The 21,379-nt window shown below is 58.1% G+C and overlaps 3 protein-coding genes across 6 annotated transcripts; 1 reads left to right on the forward strand and 2 right to left on the reverse strand.

Moving 5' to 3' along the window:
* Positions 1-1,742: 1,742 nt before the first annotated feature.
* Positions 1,743-9,498, reverse strand: DDA1 (DET1 and DDB1 associated 1). 2 transcript variants are annotated; one of them, XM_058727531.1, is made up of 5 exons: positions 9,356-9,498; positions 4,772-4,852; positions 4,476-4,527; positions 3,590-3,651; positions 1,743-2,427 (listed from the first exon to the last, which is right to left on the reverse strand). In XM_058727531.1, exons 1-5 carry the CDS (start codon positions 9,356-9,358, stop codon positions 2,317-2,319), a joined length of 309 nt encoding a protein of 102 aa, XP_058583514.1. In that variant the 5' UTR covers positions 9,359-9,498; the 3' UTR covers positions 1,743-2,316. The 2 variants fall into 2 exon arrangements, with proteins under 2 accessions (XP_058583514.1, XP_058583513.1); XM_058727530.1 differs by lacking the exon at positions 9,356-9,498 and adding an exon at positions 8,782-8,902.
* A 1,011-nt stretch (positions 9,499-10,509) lies between these two features.
* MRPL34 (mitochondrial ribosomal protein L34) lies at positions 10,510-12,181 on the reverse strand. Of its 2 annotated transcripts, none has more exons than XM_058727533.1 (2): positions 11,484-12,181; positions 10,510-11,245 (listed from the first exon to the last, which is right to left on the reverse strand). In XM_058727533.1, the coding sequence occupies exons 1-2, from the start codon at positions 11,528-11,530 to the stop codon at positions 11,032-11,034; spliced, it is 261 nt and encodes an 86-aa protein (XP_058583516.1). In that variant the 5' UTR covers positions 11,531-12,181; the 3' UTR covers positions 10,510-11,031. The 2 variants fall into 2 exon arrangements, with proteins under 2 accessions (XP_058583516.1, XP_058583515.1); XM_058727532.1 differs by lacking the exon at positions 11,484-12,181 and adding an exon at positions 11,345-11,477.
* A 1,296-nt stretch (positions 12,182-13,477) lies between these two features.
* Positions 13,478-19,750, forward strand: ABHD8 (abhydrolase domain containing 8). 2 transcript variants are annotated; one of them, XM_058727519.1, is made up of 6 exons: positions 13,478-13,700; positions 14,404-14,476; positions 14,924-15,671; positions 17,268-17,438; positions 17,584-17,800; positions 19,057-19,750. In XM_058727519.1, exons 3-6 carry the CDS (start codon positions 14,932-14,934, stop codon positions 19,225-19,227), a joined length of 1,299 nt encoding a protein of 432 aa, XP_058583502.1. In that variant the 5' UTR covers positions 13,478-13,700; positions 14,404-14,476; positions 14,924-14,931; the 3' UTR covers positions 19,228-19,750. The 2 variants fall into 2 exon arrangements, with proteins under 2 accessions (XP_058583502.1, XP_058583501.1); XM_058727518.1 differs by lacking the exon at positions 14,404-14,476 and having other exon boundaries at positions 13,479-13,700.
* The last annotated feature ends 1,629 nt before the right edge of the window (positions 19,751-21,379 follow it).

Raw genomic sequence — 21,379 nt, forward strand, 5'->3', positions numbered from 1 at the left:
GCAGTTTGGGTGCCAGGCCCAGGTCCTGAGTTGCCCTTGGCCCTGCAGGGTGAGAGGTGACACGGTCCTCTAGGCCGCACTTTCTGGGATAACTGCCTCCCAGGCTGCCATCTGAGGAGCCAGAGCAGTGAAAGGAACTTGGGGTATGAAAATCGGAAGGCACCCGGCACCCGAGTCTCGATGTTGAGGGGATGGCACTTTTGGGGATGCCATTGGGGGAGTGGCCAGGATGCCCCACTGTGGGATTGCTGTCAGACCCAAGCTGCTGGGACTCTTTGTTGCGTAGTCAGGGATGGGACGCGGCCCCTCCCCCTCAAGCATGTCCACATCCAAAGGCTCAGAGCTTGATGGGCCCTGCCCCGTGGCTGAAGGAGACCAGGGGGAGCCAGTGTGAGTCAGGGGCACTTTGGAGGGCTGTGAAAGAGAAACCGGGGTTCACTGGAGGCAGGAGAGCAGCCTGTGCAAAGGCACAGAGGTGAGGGAAGGCAGAGTTTGGTGTCTGAAGGAGCAGAGGAATAAGGGGCGGTCCCAGAGGCAGGAGAGCTGGGCAGAGGCTGGCTGAGGGAAACCTGCACCAGGGAGACCACAGGGAGGCCTAGGTGGGCCATGGCCACGGGACCCCTGCCCAAGCCGTGGCTGACACTGACAGGAGATTAACCCAGTCCCTCACAGGGGAACCGAGGCCACAGAGACGAGGGCAGGGGTGCCACCGGCTCTCACTATCCCATACACTTTGAAGCTGAAGTCTATTCACTAACCATCAGTGACACCAAGTGCCTGCCTAGGTCAGACCAACCCCTGAGACTGGGGATTCCAAGGAGTCTGAGAGCCTCTGGGGACTCAGTCCACCACAGCACCACCGAGAGCAAGCTTGCATCTTGTGAGCACCTGCCTTGTGACCACAGGGACTCAACACAGGCGTAAATGCCACCCAAAGCTGGGAGGAAAAGCCCCTTGGCCCCACAGGGCACAGCTCGGTGGTGACCCCCAGAACCTTCCACCGTGGGAGGTGCCGGGCAGCCCAGGCTGGAGCAGTCTGGCTCAGGCAGGGACCTCCACGGTGATAATCTGGTGGCACCCCATAAAGCCTGGCATTCCTTCCAGCTCCACAGCCCAACCCCTCACCGCCCTCAAGGCTGTAGCGCTCAGCTCCCAGGCCACGGCCCCCACTTGGGGCTGGTGGGTGGGGAGAAGCAGCGTTTCCCCTGGCCTCAGGCCCAGTGTTTGAGGCCTCAAACCTTCTGCCTGGAGCCTGAATGCCCTCTACGTCTCCAAGCTCGGGCCCAAACCCAGCCTGGCTGACAGCCCGCCAGTGGCTGTGTAACTTGCTGACCGACAGCTCCAGGGCTGGGCATTCCTCAGAGCTCCATGTGCCTCGTCTCTGAACCAGGGGCGCTCAAGGCCATGCCACCTGGGCGGTCTCCATAGTGGCCGGTGGGAACACCACCCTGACTCGAGGCATCCAGGGTGTGGGGCTGACCACAGTTATGTCCTTGGCAACACGGACCATCTCTCAGGGGTGTCCTGGTCCTCTGGGACACCTTGACAGGTGAGGCATGGGGGATGGGTCCAGGCAGGTCTTGGCTCTGAGCGAGGCGGCCACAGCAGGCCCGTGAGAGAATCCAGTGGCTCCCAGGGCCCCAGCATGTGGGGGGGCCCTCTTGGCTCCTCTTGGTGGTGATGAGACGACTCTCAGTGACTCCGTCCTCTGGGGCTGAGGCATACGGAGCCAAGACGCGAGGTCGAGTAGGAAAGATCCTTTTATTGGGGTGGACACGGAGCACGCACTAGTCCATGATAAAATGACTTAAGAGAAAGATCCGGAAATGTCGACTTCTCCCCCTGGCACACATTCAGAGCAAAGCCTGGGCACGACATAGGTCCAAGCCAAGTCTGTAAGGCCCGGACTGGAGAGCAGGAGCAGAGAGAAGGGCTCCCACGCATGCTGCCGGGCCACAGCAGGGCCCCGGCTCTAGGCCCTTGCAGACACGCTCTGGTTTTTCCGGAGAACTGGGGGCTTGTGGGGGCACAAAGGGGGTTCTGGGGGGGGAGGGGTTGTGAATAACAATGTTTTTTAAAAAGCATCTACCAACATCACACTACTGGGTCTGACGTCCCCTTTAACCATCGCTTGGTACATTTTACAGCATAAATAAAAACTCAAGGAAAATAAATACATCGGCTCCTATGAGGTTGGAAGTGGTATGGATTGTAGGGCGGGGGGCGGGCCGGTGGGGGGCAGGGTGGGGGGCGCTTACACAAGGCGGGCGGGCGAGGAGCAGACAAGACAGGAGGCGCCTGTGGGGAGCGAGAGTCTTAAGTGTCCTCGTGCATGTCCGGGCTGTCGGTCCGTGCGACCTTGCGGGGGGGCGCCGAGCTCTCACCCTCAAGGTCCACTTGCTCCTGGTCTCTCTTCTTGGCGGCATTCTGAGAGGCAGGGCAAAAGGGGGGGGCGCGTAAGTCTTCATCTGGGTGAGCCCCTGAAAACCTGCTGCCAGGCCTGGAGCTCGGCACCCAGCCCAGGGCCTCTCCTGCCTGCCGGACCGCCCCGGGCTAAGCCACAGTCTTCGGGACCGCCAGCCCCAGACTGCCAGGCATTTCCCGGGCCCTGTGAGGAGTCACCATGGCCGGCTCTGCACGGAACACACTGAGGAATAAGCCACCCAGCCAGAGGGCAAAGAGCACCCATGAGCCACCCAGGGAAGGCGTGCGTTGCCACAGAAGAGGAAAGCAGGCCTGTGTGAGAAAATCTCCTTTCCCCCACGGTGGGAACCCAGGTCTGCCGGGGCTGGGGAGGAGGACAGGGTGGGCCACGCAGCTGAGATTTTCAGAACAGTCACTTCATCATGGGGTCCTCCTCCAACCTCACCCACAGCAGGCCGCTGTCTGATGCTCAGTGTTAGGCAAAAACCCCAGACCGTGTTGCAGAACGCATGCGAGTTTTCATTAAAGGAAAAGAAAAAAATGTCCTGTGTAAAAAGGCAGCCTCGGGATGGGGGTGGCAAGACCTTTCATTACAACTACACCCTGTTGTATTGCCTGGAATTTTTTTTTTTTAATGTTTAGTTATTTTTGAGAGAGAAAGAGAGAGAGAGAGAGTGCGAGCAGGGAGGCAGAGAGAGGGAGACAGAGCATCCGAAGTGGGCTCTGCTGACAGCAGAGAGCCCAATGCGGGCTCGAACTCACAAACCACAAGATCATGACCCGAGCTAAAGTCAGACACTTAACCGCCCGAGCCGCCCAGGTGCCCCATATTGCCTGGAACTTTAATCATGTGACATTTCACCATTAAACAAAGATTTTCGGCAATAACACTGAAGTCTGTTTGCTGCCCGGGCCATGGTGGCAGGCTGTAGAGAGCCAGGCCTCAGCGGCAGTCAGGCCTCTGTACCTCCTGACAAGCTCCTACCCATCCCTGAACGCCAGAACCGTATGGCCTCGGCACGCCGTTCACTGCTCTGAAATGCTCTTCCCTCCCCTAGACTGCCTGGCAAACTGCTATTCAGCCACCAAACATCCCCCACTCAGAGCCCCTCTGCTGGCCATCACCGTTGCCATGAGTTCCGGCACCTGACCCCAGGCACCTTACCTTTTTGTCCCATTGCTGATGTAGGTAGCGCAAAAGGATGTTTGTCTTTTCTGTCACAATGACTGAGGAGAAAAGGTGGAGAAAGTTGCAGGAAGAGGCTGCAGGTGGCCCAGCCCCCACCCCGGCCTGCGCTGCCCCTCCCAGGACAGGCCCTCGCCCCTCCCTGGTCTCTAGCCTGGCTCTGCCTGGGTGACTGCGTGGGGACTCCGAGTCTGCACCCCCAGCACGGGAGAGCTCGGGAAGCCTGGTGTTTTTGCTCCAACACACAGCTACTACCGGGGGCCTGAGCCGGCTGCTCCAGCTGGGCCCCTGCTTCCTAGGGAGACCCAGGACCTCTGCCGCACTTGGGGCTCCACCCCCAGGTCGGGGAAGGAAACCCGGCACACGGGTCCAGGCAGACCAGGAACACAGACCTATACAGCTGTGCCCCGGTGAGCACAGAACTCACCCAGCAAGGTCCAGGTAGGTTCCTTTCACAATTAAAATAAAACACAACCACGATAACCTTCAGGTCGTCCTGCTCTGCGCGCTCTGTGCCTTTCTCTGCGGGCCCCTCCACCTGGCCGTCCCCCTCCCTGAGCTGCCCACCCCAGGCTGGGCGGGGACCCTTCCCCACAGTACGCGGCTCAGGGTCTGCGACGTGGTGCTGGCAGGGGACACCCAAACTCATGGGAGGTGAAGGGGAGGGGGCCGGCGAGCAGCAGATGAGAGCTAATGAGGGCCCCCTCGGGGCCGCATGAGGACGCCAGCATGTGGAGATCAGGAGGCTCCCGGAGAAAGCCAGGCTTCCAGCTGCTGACAGGCATCCCGGAGCTCACCACCCACACCGCCCTGGGGCCCTTCCCCTCGGCAGCCAGGCTGAGACAGGCTGACAGAGGCCACTTACTCTGTTCAGATGGGTACTCCCGCGTGGGCAGGTAGACTGAGGGACGACGGTTCTGCAGGAGAGCCGGGGAGGTGAGGAGAGCAGGCGGGCTGACTGGGGTCCCCCACCCCTCACCTGGGCACCCACCCTCCCACAAAGACAACGGTGTGCAAGGATGTGGGCGGGGCTGGGCTCGAAGACCAGCCTGCATTCCTGGCGGGACCTCGACAGTGTGTCCACGTCGTGCCCTACCCCCCCCCCTACCCCCCCCCACAGCAGCTCCAGAACCACTCCCAGCGCCCGGAACGCGTACTCACCGAAGCTTTGCACACAGAGTCAGCGTGAAATCGACTAAAATTGCTTTTGTTGTAGACAGGCAGGCCTTTCAAAAAATCTGCCTAGAAGACAGGGAAGATGGTAAGTGAGACAGGGCAGCAGGTCGGGCCATCCCTGGGGTGCCTGTGGGACTGGGCTTCCAGCTGACTTCCAGTTTCCTTCCTCAGGTCCTCCCGTGACGTTTTCCAGAATGCACCCTTAAGCTGGCTACCTGAGGTGCACACTGTTGGGACCAGAAAAAAGTAGCCCTGGGATAAGTGAGCGTTCTCTTCTGGGGTCCTCACAACAGCCCTGTAACCAGTTGAGAGCGGGGAGAATGGAGGCTGAGCAAGGAGCAGGGCAGGGAGTCGAACCCGGGCCCAGACCTTCCCTCTGTGCTTGCCGAATATTAAACACCTGGTCTCGTTTCCACATATCCACCTTGACAGAGACCTGGGATGGAAAAGGGCTCAGCTACCCTAAAAAACCCTGTAGGCCAGAGTGACCGTAAACAGGGGTGGGGGAGCAGGGCCCTGGGTGAAGGGGAGAGGGCAGCCGGGACACAGGCTGCTGCTGTACGGACACGGGAACCCAGGGTCAAATGAGCTCCCAAGTCCTAAGAAAACTCAGAAACCCAAGTCTTAGCACGCCGTCACCAGGTTGTTCAAGGTGGCTGGGCTTTTCAGAAAATGCTGTGTGGACCGAAGCAGACAGGTCTGTGAACAAGAGTCAGCTCAGGGGTTGCTCCTGGGGTCCACCGACCTGGAGGCTGCTCCGCGAAGGGAGAATGGCCCGTCCATGGCACGGAGCCAGCACCGGAATTCATTCGCAGCCCTGACCTATCGAAAGTCCTTTTTCTCTGACACTTTGGCATGAGCTGGGCAAGAAAGGGTGAGCTTTCTGGAGGGGAAAGGCCCTGATTCTGGGAAGGAAGTGACTCTCAGCCATAAGACGGGGGCGAGAAAGGCCAGTGAGAGCCAGGTCCACCTCAGGAAACTGAGGCACGAGAGCCTGAGGGATGCTTGGGGAAGGATGATGGCCAAGAGTTTGGGGTGACTTCTTAGCAGAACAGGAGGGCGGTGCTGTCATCAAGCCTGGAGTGGGGCAGGTGGGCAGGGGTTCCTCACATGGCCCGCCAGGGGCTGGAGTCACCCCATAATAAAGACGAGGAAATGGAGGCAGAAAGGTCACATGGTCCTCGTCTGTGTTCACCCAGCCCCACCAAGAAAATAAGAAACCAGATTTTACCCAGGTTCACCCAACCTCAGAGGCCAAGCTCCTTGTTTATACGACATGCCAGTGCCTCAGTTTCCCTTCCTGAAAACCAAGGCCTCAGAGGCCCTGCAGGTCACATTAACCCTCCCTTGGGAGATCCATCCGCATACCTGAGCCAGAGCTCAGCAACGTCAGGGAAGCAGCTGTCCAGGTGATGCCCCCCACCCTCTAGGGCAGGTGAGAGCAGGTGTTCCCACCTCTGTAGGGCCCAGCCCTCCCTCTCCTGGGCCCTAGCGAGACCTCGGCGGCACGGACCAGCTAGGGAAGCTGGAGTGTGGGTCAGCCTCCCCCACCCACTCAGGAGGCGTGACGTCTGGGTGACCCACTGCCCTGGAGCCAGCTCAAAGCCCCTCCAATTTGCCTCCTCCATCCCAGGACCCCTGCCCCAATTCCACCCCAGACGGCGGAGCCAAATTCACCCATCCAGCAAGGTTTTCCTCAGGCTCCTACTATGTGGCAGGCCCTGCACCAGGCAGCGGGGCCCTGGGGGGAAGGCACAACAGACCCGCTCTCGGCCCTGGGAAGCACGGAGTACACAGGGACACAGGTGAGACTCGAAGAGCTGGTGAGTGCTGAGTGGCCATGAGGACAGGGTGTCGGGAGGGGACTGTGAGATCCAGGACAGCACTGGGGAAAGCTGTGACTGATTTGGGGGCTCAGGAAGGGCTGCCCAGAGGCAATGATGCAGGCACTGAGACCTGAAGGGTGACGAGGGGCTCCTGTCCCTGCTCAAGCCCCTCCAAAGCCCTGGCTCGGCTTGGCCCATGCTGTCCTCCTGCCACAAAGCCCCTCCATCTGTGCTGGTCCTGGGCCACCCCCGCAGAGTGCCCCTCCCTTCTCCATGCTGGAAACACCCACCAACCTCTCTGCTGAGCTCCTAACCCCCTCGGCCCCTTCCCTCTCCCCACGCCTTGAGAACCTCTGCTAGAGCCAAAATCACACCCTGATGAGGTCACTCGTTTCTATGTCCATCTCCCTCGCTGGACTGGCTCCTCCCTGAGGGCAGAGGGCAGGGCAGGGCTGTCTCCATCCTGGACCCCTGGCAGGGCTCACATGGAGCCAGGTGGCAGAGTGGTGAGAGGTGCAGAAACCCCACAACCTGCACTCAATCCCGGTCGGGCCCCTCATTGGCTGGGTGACCTGGGGCAAGTGGCCCCCCAGCCCGGGAAAGAGTTTCTCACAGAGCTCCCTTGAAGGCCAGCTGTTAGCATCAGTGTGTCTGTGCTGAATAAATGAATGAAGATGGGATGACCGGTACTTCCTGCCAGCCAAGCAGGAAAACAAGGCCTCGGGCACAGGAGAGAAATCCTCACGCCAGCCGGCCAAATCCTAGCCAAAGCTGGGCCCAGAAGCCGTGCACCTGCCTCAGCAGACACTCACCGAACATGTGTGTGCCATCCCCAGGCAGGCAGTCCACCAGTGAACCCACCCAAAGAGAGAGGAAAAGAAATAATGTGCCAAGAGACGAGAGACAAGGGGCCTCCTGAAGTCAGGAAGGGCTCCTCTGAGGGGGTGATGTTCACAGGAGAAAGAACATTCCAGGCAGAAGGAGCAACAGATGCAAAGGCCCTGGGGTGGAAGGGACTCAAGAGTGTGGGGACATGAAAACAAGGATAGTGCGGCTGGAGCTGAGGGAAGAGATGAGAACAGGAGAGATGAGATCACAGAGGTAGACGGGGCCTTGGGGGCGAGGGGGCAGCTGGGGTCTCATCTGGGTTACAAGAAACCCCCAGAGTGGGGCACCTGGGTGGCTCAGTCGGTTAAACATCAGACTTCGGCTCAGGTCAAGATCTCACGGGTTCCTGAGTTGGAGCCCCACTTGGGGCTCTCTGCCTTCAGCGCCGAGCCTGCTTCAGATCCTCTGTTCCCACCCACGCCCGCCCCTCCCCTGCTCAGACTCCTGCACAAACTTTCCCTCTCTCTCTCAAAAGTAAATAAACATTAAAAAAGAAAGAAAAAAAGAAAGAAAGAAAGCAAGCAAGCAAGAAAGCAAGCAAGCCAGCCCTAGAGTATCTTATATGCTAGAAAGTGGTATAATGAGATTTACATTTTAAGTGACAAGCTCGCTCTGGTTCTGGGTGAATTACAGGCTGCCGGGGCGGGGGGGGGGGGGGGGCAGGATGGAGGTAAGGTTACCAGGGAAGAGGCTGGGGCGGGCGTCCAGACAAGTGGTGGCAGGGCCTAGACCAGGGTAGGGAACTGTGGACGAATTCACGATGCATCCTAGAGGCAAAGCCATCAGAACTTCTTATGGACTGGACGTGGGGGACGAGATTGCAGCAATGAATCAAGGGACAACACCCAGGCTTGGGGACCCGCATGCTAAGGACCCACTTTCCCCTCTCCTACTTCTGTTGCCTATCCCTCACCACATCCAGTGGGTTGTGGGCTCGGGCCCTGGGTCCAGGGACCACGGGGTTCTGACTTGCCCTACAAAAGCTTGCATCACCTCTGTCAGGGTGGGGGTGGGGCCTTCAGCACAACTCTGATGCCAAGTCACCATCCCACTCTGCAGGCTGGGGGACGGACCCCAAAGAACCACTATAACCAAATCCAGGATGAGCGCATGGCCCAACCAGCTGGCATTATTCCCACCTCAAGATGAGAAGCCAGCTGGGAGAAGATGTCACCAGCCCCAAGTCACCCAGCTCATCTGTTGAGCGTTCACTGTCCTAAGCCCTTCACGAAATCAGTTCTCTCAATTGTCACAACTCTATCAAGTCTGGACTATTGCTACCTCCATTTAACGCAGAAAGGCCTGGGATCGGAGAGATGAAGTTGCTCCCTCCTAGGGGCAGGTCCGGGCCCGGAATCCTGGGGGTGGGATCAGGGCTCTGGGGGACCTGGGCAGTCTGTGATGTCGCACTTCCTTTGGCTACAAAGCCCCACATGTCACGAAGTCAAGCCCCCTCCCCCGCCCCAACGCCCAGGCCAGCTTCCCAAATCCTCATGAACTGGAGACACCCAGGCCGGGGAAGCCGAGGACAAGGCCTGAAATGGGGGGTCTCGGGAGACCCCATCCCCACCCCCACCGATTTCCGGGGGAGCAGCGACCCGGAAATGAATGGGTTGTCAGGGCCTGGAAGCCTACATGGGGTCAGGGGTCGGAGAGAAGGAGCTGGGGTGGGGTCAGCAGGAAGCTCACAGCAGGGTCCCGAGGTTGAAGGTTATAGGGCAGAGAGAGAGGCGGGGCGGGGCCTGAGGGGGCCGGGCTGGGAGGTGAGGGGCTTCAGGGATTACTAAAGGTGGGTGGGCCCGCGGCGCCATTTTGTCGAACGGAGGGGGAGTACGGGCCCGGCAGCCTCTCTCACCATCTTCTGTTTCCTCCGTCGCTGCCTCAGCCACCGCCTCAGCCACCGCCGCCGCCACCACAGCCGCCTTCTTAGCCGCCGCCGCACAGTAACTTCCAGCCACGGCACAACCCACACTGATGGCGCCGCCGCCCCCCCTCATTGGCTTGCACTCTAGCCCCGCCCCAAGGATAGCGGCCTCTGCGCGCTTCCATTGGCCAGATCCCACTAAGTCACGCGTCCATTGGTCACCACACCTCCTCCTTTGGTGGTCAAGTTCGGTTGAGGAAGCAAAACCCCGCCCGGGAATTGGAGGCGAAGGCGCAAAATCCGGAAGTGGGCGGAGGCCGTGCCCCCGAAGTCTCTTGGGATTTGTAGTCCACAACTTCGGGAGGTTCCGCTAGTCTCTCGACTTTCTAGCGTTTACTTCACTTTTTCATGTGGTGGCTCATGGAGTTTCCACAGCAGCCCCGGAAGACAGGGACCCACCGTAACACTCCCAGCCTCCTCCCCAGGGTCCTAACCTGTTAACAGATCTAAACTGTTCTGCACTTGCTGCTTAATATCTTTCAACTGACAGCTCAGATTCTCTTGTCCAAATGCCCCCGTGGCTCCCCAGTCCCTCAGGGATGCAGTCCCATCTCCCTGGCCCCGAATTTTGGAACCCTCCGGCATCTCTCAGGCACCTTTTATCTTGACACCTGGGTCTAATCCCTTCTCCCCTTGGGCCCTCCCCGATCCTGGTACTTCTCCCAGGAAGCCTTCTCTGATTTCATTCTTCCCAAGTCTAAGCCAGGCACTTCCTCTAGAGTCCCACAGCCCTCGCAATCCTCCTCTCAGCCCCGACTCCGCTGTCTCCGAGCTGCCTGGGTACAAATCAAGTGCTCCTACCCTGCCCACCAGACTGATAGCCTGCCAAGGACAAGGACCCGACACCCAGTACATAGGAAATACTCGGTAGTATTAAGTGGAAACCATGAAGTATTATTATTCCAACAACACAGCAAAGGAGAAACAAGCACCTCAATTCATAGAAGCCAAATGAGCCTCAGAGGGTTAAGGCCCTTGCTCAAGGTCATACAACGCATCCCCAAGGAGCAAGTGAATTCCAACACCAACCCCCTCCCCACAAGACTCCCCAGACCTGTGGAAAATTATGACAGGTAGAAGACAAATGGAAATTCGGACATTTATTAGACACTTAATGATATTAAGGAACAACGTTAACCATTTTTTTAGGTGTGAAAAGTTGTTTTGGTTATGTTCTTAAAAGGCCTGTCACCAGGCCTGGAGTGTTTAAAAAGGCTTTTTCTAGAAGAGATGCATTCTGATATACTTACAGAAGAAATAACCCGATGCCTGAGATTTGCTCCAAAATAACACAGGAGGGGGCAGGTGGGTTGTGGGTGACTGGTGGTCAGAGCTGTGTACAGAGTACACGGGGCTCACTGTGCTACTCAGTGGGCTGTTGCCGTATGTTCAAAATTCTTCCTAATTCAAAAATCGTAGAAAGGGACTAGGTCTGACTTCCTACTCCCACTCTCAGTCCAGCCCCAGACTTCTCCCCCTGGGCCAACCCCACAATTTGAGGTGCACGCATGTGTGAGTCGTCCGGGCTCCCCACAAAAGCAACAGCAAGAGAGGTCCCAGGAGAGACAAAGGCTTTAATGGGGGTCCCGCGGTCGGCGTCGCAATCCTCAATGGCTCAGAGACTTCCGGCCTTTGTACATGCGGCGAAGGATGACCTGGACGCCGGCCGGCGTGCTCAGGCGCCGGATCCAGCCGTGTTTGTGCTTGCGTTTGATGTTGCTCGGCTGATACTCGTTCCCGCGCGCCTTTCCCCGGTTCTGCTGTGCGGCGAGGAGTCCCCAGGCGTCGGGGAGCCCCAGCCAGGCCCGGGGCTGGAGCCACCTGCGGGGGTAGAGAGACGGTGCGAAAGGTCAGAGGGGGAGCTCTGTGACTTCGGCGTGACGCTCAACCAGTCTGGAGCCTCGGCTTCCCTATCCGTGCCGGGACGGAGCCTGGCTGCAAGAGGCGCTCCATAAAGGCGCAAGGCGTTGGCAAGTCATGTTGTCCGTATACAGCTGGCACCAGCGCCGGACACCGCCGTTACTTCCAAATTTGGGGAAGGATCCCCGTAAGGACTCACCTCAGGCGGCCCGACTGGCGACCTAGGGATCCGACCAAGAAAGCCATGTCCAGCCGCCCGTCGCGCGGTCCCCACGCCGGCTATTCCAAAGCTTATAGGCTCTGCCGCTGCAGTGCGAAAACTTATGGGAAATGTAGTTTCTCCTACAGCGGAGCCCAATGGCCACCGGGTCCTCCTGGAGTTGCAGTTCTGCGCCTGCGTCCCATCTGTGTGCGCGTCCTTACAGGCAAGGGCGTGTACTTCTTCATGTCGACCAACAGGTGGCAGACGAACGGCACCTCTTCGGCATGCGCCTGCGTACAAGACGTTGCTGGGAGCCGTCGTTCCTTCTCCCGTCGACCAGCAGAGGGTGCCGGGAGGTGACCGTGGGCGCAGCTGGGGGCAGCCTCAGGAAACGGCTGGTTGATCCTCCTTCCCCAGCAGGAGGCAGGCAGATGGCACACAGCTGGCTGGCAGCATTTCTAAGGGCCCAGCCAAGTCTCTGCTCTTTGGCGGGGTGCCCAGGAGACCTGAATTGATGTTGGCCGGATGTCCTTGGGGTGGTCTCTGCTCGTCTCGGGGATTCAGTTTCTCAGTGTAAAACTCATGGGTTTCAAGCTTGCCCTTGGTGGTGGCTCCATTCAGGCCCTAGAAAATTTTTTTCTAATACTCATATCTGAGCCCTTTCCCTTCTCACACAACTTCTATGGCTCCCCATTGCCCCACGAAAAATACCCAGCTCCTCTGGCAAGCATATGAAGCCCTCCATACACACACACACACACACACACACACACACACACACACACACACACAATAAATTTCAGCGACACTTTCCAATGCCTGATGTTCCCCTATTCATCTCCCCCGTCCCCATTCATCTTTTAAAATCCTCGGATATTTTCCTCTTCCCCAACCCCCTCCCTCCCTTTGGCCCAACCGTGCCCCCGTATAGCTCTCCCCAGACTCTCCCAAAAGCCCAGGGACCCCTCAAGGGCCAGGCTTGGGGCTGAGTCGCTGCAGGCTCCCCAGAATCTCCCAACTTGGAGGGCCCAGAGAGGGGCGAAGGGGACTGTTTACTGCATGAATCAACTGTAGTCTCCCAGGACCACCCTGAGTGGGCAAGAGTGGGTGGTGGGACCTATTCCAGCTCTGGCAGCAAATTCCAGGAGCTGGGAGTGGGCAAGGAATGGTTAACCCCTTGTCCTCTGAAGTCCATCCTACCTGCACCATCACTTAGCAAACCACTACTAAGTGAGTAGTATTATACTACTAAACCAGTACAATAATAGTGTCAATAATGTATCAAGCACTTATCGTGCTGGGTGTTTTTAGCTGCATAGCAAACTCAGGGGATTAATTTCATAGAGAAATAAGGAGTCTCAGAAAAGTGGCTGGCCCAAGGTCACATATCAACAAAGGGCAGAGACTGAATTTGAACCTTGGGATCTCTGACTCCAGCTGGGACCACGGAGTCACCGGTTAAATTGACCAACGGTTAAACTGGCTAGTCTGTGAAATTCCAATTCATCTGTTTAAAGGTTTAACGAATAATAATTTCCGGGACTTGATATCACAAAGCCGTGGTTTTAAGTCCACTTCTGCCCTACAGTCCGACATCTTGCCTTGTGACTTTGTGCCCTTCGTGAGCCTCAGTTTCCCCACCTGAAATTGGAAGGATCTGGGAACCTCTAGAACAGAAAGGTCAGCACAGAGAGAGGACCATGGGGTCCCCTTTGGAGGGTACAGGGCAGTTTGGAGGCAGAGGCTAGCCGAGGGGATCCTCTTCGCAGTAAAAGGCTCCAGCTGCTACCTCCCGGGAGCTCAGCAGACCCCAGTTTGGGCCCCCTTCTCGGCCTTGGGGCCAGGCCCAATCCCTCCCTCCACCTTGTTAAGCCCCTAAAGGGGGCGGGGTCGTTACTTCATGAGCCCGCCTCCATCCCCGAGCTGCGGCCTATGATTGGCAGTCTAACTAGGCCAGGTCGGTTCATAGCTGTGATTGGCCGAGGTGCCTGACCGTCGGCATGCGGCCCTCCCCCCCCGGAGAGAGAATTAAAGGGCCGGCTCTCTGAGCGGCCGCGGGATGCCCCCGCGCTGACCGCCGTGGGCCCGAGGCTGCCCGCGTAGACGCGCCTGGGTCGACCCCGTGCCACCATGTAAAACGGCGCCGCAGGCGGACGCAGGATTCTCCGCCCGGGACTCCTCCGCCCTGCCCTGGGCTACGGGGCCCTCGATGAGGTGAGCGGGGAGTGGGCTCTGGGAGGGGGGACACGAGGTCCCCGGGGCTTCCACTTCGGAAGGGGGTGTGCACAAAGCCAGTGCTCGGGCTCTTAGGAACCCACGGAGCCCCAGTGGCCTCAACCCCGCCGCAGGGCTGACTAGCAACCGAGAGGCAGGGATCTGCCTCTGGGGAGGGGACCTGGCGTGGCGCATTTGCGTCCCCCTCCGCAATCCAGGGTTGGGATCTCAGTGGAGTGAGAGGCGAGACCTGCTCCCCCTCTATCATCAAGTCTGGGCCATCACAGGCCGTGCCTTTGGCGTGTCTTATCCCCAGGGCTCACAGGATGGGGACGGGGGCGGGGGAGGGGTTCGTCCCATCTCCAGGCCCTAGACAATGGGGGTGCGCTGCACGGGTATCCCCCTTGAGTTATGTAACAGCCTGTGGTTGCCATGGACACGGGGGGGGGGGTAGCCCAGGGAGCAGGATGGAGGCCTGGAGGCCCCCAGGGAGGGTTTTACCTTCTCCATCCTCATCACCTTTGGGAATTGGTGTCAGACCCCCCAGAAACCAGAGCACTGACTGGGGGTCGGGGGGGCGTACAGAGTGTCCGGGCTTCAGCTTGTCCCTCTGTGAAACAGACCCAGTCTGGGTCTCGGGGAGCTGGACAAGGCCTTTTGGAGCTCAGTCCCTAACTCCCTCCCTGAGGGCCTCACCTTTCAGGAGCCAGGTTCAGAGGCCTGGGATGGGGGCTCGCTGGAATCTGCACCTTTTTAGGTGCCTTCAGAAGTATAAAGTAAGTTAGTGAGAGTGTGTGCATGAATGGATGGATGGATGGATGAGTGAATGAGTGAATGAATGAATGAATGAATGGGCTTAGGAAGCCATAACTGCTATAATCCTCAGCTGGGGGGGGGGGGGGGTGGTGGTCCTCATTTGCTACAATGCCTCCTCCTCCAAGAAGCACCCCCTGACTATACCACCTTCCCTATGGACACCTCTTGGGGTCAGCCATAGCCAGGTCCTTCTTTCCAGGTTAGCCCAGGAGGGTGGCCAGCCACCATGCAGGCACTGACTAGACTAAACATCTTGGTGCTTGACTGGCTGTCGCCCTCCAAACACTGGGGGCCAGAAGGTACCTCCTAGCGCAGCTCACCTGCCCCAGGTGCAGGGATTGGGTGCTGTGGGGGTGGAGGGTTCCTCGTGTAGATGACCCCTGAGATGGATGTGGCCCCACTTCCAGGACACGCCATGCTGACCGGGGTGACCGACGGGATCTTCTGCTGCCTACTGGGCGCACCCCCCAACGCTGTGGGGCCGCTGGAGAGCGTCGAGTCCAGTGATGGCTACACCTTTGTGGAGGTCAAGCCTGGCCGTGTGCTGCGGGTGAAGCATGCCGGGCCTGCTCCAGCCCCCAACCCACCTCCACCACTGCCAGATGCTGCCCAGGGGGACCGGTCTGGCTTGGTCCGCTGCCAGCGCCGCATTACCGTGTACCGCAACGGGCGGTTGCTGGTGGAGAACCTGGGCCGGGCACCCCGTGCTGACCTCCTGCACGGGCAGAATGGCTCCGGGGAGCCGCCGGCCGCCCTAGAGGTGGAGCTGGCGGACCCGGCAGGCAGTGACGGCCGCTCGGGCTCGGGCAGCGCCGGAAGTGGCAGTGGTGGCCGCCGGCGGCGAACCCGGCGCCCCAAGCGCACCATCCACATTGACTGTGAGAAGCGCATCACAAGCTGCAAAGGTGCCCAGGCCGATGTGGTGCTCTTTTTCATCCACGGTGTGGGCGGCTCCCTGGCCATCTGGAAGGAGCAGCTGGACTTCTTTGTGCGCCTGGGCTACGAGGTGGTGGCACCCGATCTGGCCGGTCACGGGGCCAGCTCCGCGCCCCAGGTGGCCGCAGCCTACACCTTCTATGCGCTGGCAGAGGACATGCGCGCCATCTTTAAGCGTTACGCCAAGAAGCGCAACGTGCTCATTGGACATTCTTACGGGTGAGCCGACGCTGGGGCGGGGATGGGGGTGAGAGATGGGGGGGGGGGGGGGGGGGGCGGGGGCGGCCAGGACGGGACACCCCCTCGCCAAAACGCTGCTTCCTCTCCTTGAAAACATCTCGTTAACATCTGTAACAAGATAGGGATTCCCGCCACTGCTATCCTTTCATATAGTTTTAAAGCAGCGTTTCTCAGCCCCGGCACCGCTGGTATCTTGGGTTAGGTCTTTCTTCTCCGTGAGGGGCTTTCATGTGGCTGTTGGATGTGTGGCAACAGCATCCCTAGCCTCTACCCGCTGGTTGCCACTGGCGCAACGGCCTGGTGATGTTCATGACAATCTGAAGCGTCTTCAAATATTGCCCCGGGCCCCCTGGCCGGCAGAATCACCCCTGGCTGAGAACCACTGTCTTCAAGTTCAAAAAGCAGTTGCTCTGAAGACCCCAAGGCCTCCAAGGAAGGGCTAATTAGAATCCTGTAAAGTCTTTTTCCAAGGACGCAGGTTGCTGCAATTTTCACTCTCCCTTAAAGGGGTGATAGATAACACCATCTGGCACTTAGGTGAGTGCTCACTCCGTTGGAGACTGGACCTTGGTGCCTGATCACTGCCAAGGGGTACTATTCTCTCCTTTTTCTTTATTTCTTTTTTTTTTTTTAATAATTTTTGTGAACGTTTATTCATTTTTGAGAAAGAGAGAGAGCGTGAGCAGGGGAGGGGCAGAGAGAGAGAGGGAGACGCAGAATCTAAGCTGTCGGCACAGAGCCTGACGTGGGGCCCAAACCCACGAACCGTGAGATCATGACCTGAGCCGAAGTCGGACGCTTACTGGACTGAGCCACCCTGGCACGGTTAAGCCCACCTCACTCTTGATCGCATCCTGTCCCTCTTTACAGCAAGGGTTGGCAAATGTTTTCTCAATGGGCCAGAGAGTAAACATTTTAGGTTTGCAGGACGGATGGTCATCTCTGTTGGACTCCACTTTTTGTAAACCAGTGGGTGTGGCTGTGTTCCAGTAAAACTTTATTCGCTAAATAATTTACAAATGTACCCAATGGTGAACTTAGTTACTAGTTTACTAGTTTACAAAACAGAATGGCTATAGCCCACAGGAACTGGACCCCTGGGGGCTCTCTCTTCAGGCTGCACCTCTCCCCCTGCATAAGGCAGGCTGACGTGCCACGTTCAGAAGCTGGAGACAGACTATCCTTAAAGGGAAGGGATACACACGAAACAGGGACCTTCTCTGGGAAACCAAAGGATTTCATTGGATTGCTTCCTTGACACTTGACAATAAGTAACTCTTACCCCTTTGGGGGTCATGGTGGCTTTGAGGATCTGAGGAAAGTTCTGGATTTGGATCTTCTCTCCAAAAAAGAAGAAAAAAAAATTTACCCTCAACACATATATAGTCTTGCAATTTGGGGGCATTTCAAATGCTACACCCATCCCTCCCATCCAGTGCCCGTGGGGCCCCGGGGAGGAATGTTGGCCCTCGAGGACCTGCCTCTGAGTGAGGGAGGGCATTAACTCCCTCACTTACTGTATCCTGCTGACTCCCACCCTTCAACCCTCCCCACCACCCCCCTCCCCACCGACAGTGTCTCCTTCTGCACGTTCCTGGCACACGAGTACCCAGACCTGGTGCACAAGGTGATCATGATCAACGGCGGGGGCCCCACGGCATTGGAACCCAGCTTCTGTTCCATCTTCAACATGCCCACGTGCGTCCTGCACTGCCTGTCACCCTGCCTGGCTTGGAGCTTTCTCAAGTGAGTGACCCTGGCCCCGGCCGACCCTGGCATCTCCCTGAGTTGGGTGGGTGGGTGGGGGGCTGTACTGCTGGACTGGCATTGGGGGGCACCCCTGGTGGCCCAAGCTGGCATGAGGGCTCCAGGAACGCCTCCCCCCCACCAGGGCCGGCTTTGCCCGCCAAGGAGCCAAAGAGAAGCAGCTGCTAAAAGAGGGCAACGCGTTCAACGTGTCGTCCTTTGTTCTGCGAGCCATGATGAGCGGCCAGTACTGGCCCGAAGGTGATGAGGTCTACCATGCTGAGCTGACTGTGCCCGTCCTGCTCGTCCATGGCATGCACGACAAGTTTGTGCCGGTGGAGGAAGACCAGCGCATGGCTGAGGTAGGGCCTTGGCACCCTGGCCCCCACACCCCGCAGATCCCCCCTGTGTGTGCACCCCAGGTGGACTCTGCCTTGTGCTCCAGCCCCAGGAAACTGAGAGCTAAGATTAAGGCAGGAATCCAGAACGGGGGGCTGCCCTGGACAGGTATTAGGTTATGTGCTTTCCCCGTTGCACATCAAAGGTGCTCTCTACCGCTGGGGTTTGTGTAAGTGACCAGGGACGCAATGCAGAATTCTGGGAGAGGGTGGGCCGGAGGATCTTTAGGTCAGAGACTACCAGGAAAGTGTTGTGGGATCCCCAGCACTTGGAATAGCTCTGGACCAGCAGTTCTGAACCAGCAAGGATTCTGGCCCCCGGGGGACCTCAGAAATGTCTGCGGCCTTTTTTTTTTTTTTTAATGTTTATTTACTTTTGAGAGAGAGACAGAGCACAAGCCGGGGAGGGGCAGAGAGAGAGAGAGAGGGAGACACAGAATCCGAAGCAGGCTCCGGGCTCCCAGCCATCAGCACAGAGCCCGACACGGGGCTCGAACCCACCTGAGATCATGGCCTGAGCCAAAGTCGGACGCCCAACCGACTGAGCCACCCGGATGCCCCTGAAATGTCCGCAGACTTTTCTGGTTGCCATGAATGGGGAGGAGGGGCTTTTGCCACCCGGTGGGTGGGTGCCAGGGATGCTGCTCAACATCCTTTGATGAACAGAATGGCTTCACGGTAAAGAATGATCCCCTAACAAGTGTCAGGAATGCCAAGGTTAAGATTCCCGGCATGAGAGACCTTGCCTTTCTGTCTGTCTCAGGGATTATCACCCAGCAGTGAATTTGCTCCCTACGGACATGAGGCAGTGTCTGGAGGCTTTTTAAAGTTGTCACACTGTGGACTGAGGGGAGTGAGACACTGCTAACTGGCATCTAGTGGGTCAAGGCCAGGGACGATGCTCAACATCCCACAGGGCATGGGACACAGCCCCCACCACGGAGAATGATCTGGCCCTAAATGTCAGTAGTGCTGGGGTTGAGAAAGCCTGCTCTGGACGTATCGTAGGCACCTAATAAATGTTGAATGAATACTGAGTCGAGCTCCACTGGGGCGGCAGGCAATTCTCTGCGTCCAGCTTGGATGGAAGTATAGAGGGCTGAAGGGTAGAGCATAGGAGGGACTTCCTAACGCTGCAGGCGTGGCGTGGGGGTGGGCTTGGGTGCCCCACGAGGCACCATTCTACGTTGGCCACCCTGAGCCTGTGCCCCTCCCCGCAGATCCTGCTGCTGGCCTTCCTGAAGCTCATTGATGAAGGCAGCCACATGGTGATGCTGGAGTGTCCGGAGACGGTCAACACACTCCTCCATGAATTCCTGCTCTGGGAGCCCGAGCCCTCGCCCAAGGCCCTGCCCGAGCCCCTGCCCGCGCCCCCAGAAGAGAAGAAGTAGCCGCTGGGCCGGCCGGGCATCGGGCATCGCTTGGTAAGCCGCGGAGCAGCAGGAGGAAGCCAGGAGCAGCCCCACGTCCGCCGCGCGGACCACCTGGGCGGGCTGTTCGCTCCGGGGGGCGGAGTCAGGGCAGGGAGACGCCCCCAGGCCGGCTGGGTGGGGCACGGCATTCTCCGGAGCCAAGTGGATACACCGCTCTCCGCTTCCATCCTGCCGGACCCATCGGTGTTTGGGGCCGCAGCCAGAACCCCCGTGGAGGATGACCTTGTACAGAAGTCCCTGCCCCTCAACGCCACGGCCGAGGCAGGCCCCCCCACCCCCCTTCTGTCTTCCTTGTCAGCCGTGCTTGATCCTGGGACCCTCGGGGCCCCGCCTCATTGCCCGAGACCCCCCCCCCCCCCCCGTACCCCCCATTTCTTGGCGCTGGGAGCTGTTGTTGCCCAAGGGAGAGGGGAGGGATGGGGGGGCTGGCGCCACTGAACCTGCACATCTCAACTTGTAACTCAATAAAAAGAAGCGACAATCTGAGTGTCCGGACCTGTGCTGGGTGACCGCAGGGCAGGGTCGTCCTGAGCCTGAGTTTCCCCATTTTGCAGGCTGGGCTGATGAGGGTCCCACCCACTCAGAGCTGAACTGCAAAGAAGGAAGGGCGTTGGCTGTCCAGGCTTACTTCCCGAGTTCTCCCTCCCTCCTCAGAATGCAGGGGCTTCTTGGGCAGTATTCCCAGAGCAGAGACAGGCGGTGAGCTCCCCGTCCTTGGAAGGCAGGAGGCCGTCCAACTGAGGTTCATACAGCGGTTAAGGTGAGGATCAGTAGCTGTTGCGTGGGTTGCAGTAGCCATAATTGAGTGCCACCTGTATACAAAGCTCTGTGCCAAGTGCCTGACACCATGTTCGTTCAGTCCCTTTTATCCCACGCTACAGGGCAACTTGGTACCTTTTACTCTCCATCCACTTTATCTTCCAGCTTTGGTTTAAGGCCACTTTTGTCGTGAAGAATTTTTATGTTGGAGCCAATGAATCTGTCTTTTTTCATTTTGGGCAGAAGGATTTCTTCTATATTTTCTTACTTTTTTCTTTTTAGTTTATTTACTTATTTTGAGAGAGAGAGCAGGAGCGGTGGGGGGGGGGGGGGGGGGTGGCAGAGAAAGGAGAGAGCGAGAGAATCCCAAGCGGGCTCTGCGTGATCTGAGCTGAAATCCGGAGTCAGATGCTTAACTGAGCCATCCAAGCGCCCACTCCTCTATATTCTTCTTTTTTTTTTAATGTCTATTTTTAAGAAAGAGCCAAGGCACATCTGCGCACACTTGAAGGGGGGAGGAGCGGAGGGGGGGGGAGAGGGAGAGGGAGAGAGAGGATCCGAAGTGGGCTCTGTGCTGACAGCTGAGAGCCCCACGTGGGGCTCAAACCCACAAACCCTGAGATCATGACCTGAGCCAAAGTGATTGCTCAAGGGACTGAGCCACCCAGGTGCCCCTCCTCTGTATTTTCTAATGTGTCTCGAGGCTTGTGTGGACGGTGAGGGGAGAGCATTGTCCCTTTAGTTACTGCATCTTTGGTCCTTTCCCCACTGGTTTGTGAGCCCACCTTTAGTTTAGCGTGGGGTTCTGGTTGAGACAGTGTTCCCCCCTAGCAAATTCTGCAGACATGTTTTATTGCCACAACTGGGGATGGGAGGAAGTGGGTGGAGCCCAGGGATGCTGTCCTGACATCCTGCAATGCACAGGACGGCCCCTACTGCAAACCCTACTGCAAAGAATAATTTGGCCTCAGATGACACTAGGGTCCACCTTGGGAAACCCTGTTAGACAAAGCCCATCTCTTTGGGGTCTTTTTGGGGGGTGGGGGGTGGGGTCTCTGGATTCTTTCCCAGTGACTTCTTGGTGAATTCCTGGGCATATGGCACACTTTTCATTGCTATCACTTTACCAAGAGACTTGGGTCTGGGAGCCCTCCTGGTCTTACACGTGAGGAACGAGAAGCTTAGAGAAGTTTCTTTGGTTCGGTTAAAATGGTTGAGTCCCCCCACTCACACACACAAAATGGTAGAGCCCCACCCACTCCAGAGGCCTGGCCCCTAATTACCACACCAGCCACACCCCACGAGTAGCCAGAGGCTCAGCCCGCAGGAATCGAGGCGGGTGGGAACCTCA

This window comes from Neofelis nebulosa, chromosome 4, assembly GCF_028018385.1.
Source record: "Neofelis nebulosa isolate mNeoNeb1 chromosome 4, mNeoNeb1.pri, whole genome shotgun sequence".
Lineage (NCBI taxonomy): Eukaryota > Metazoa > Chordata > Mammalia > Carnivora > Felidae > Neofelis > Neofelis nebulosa.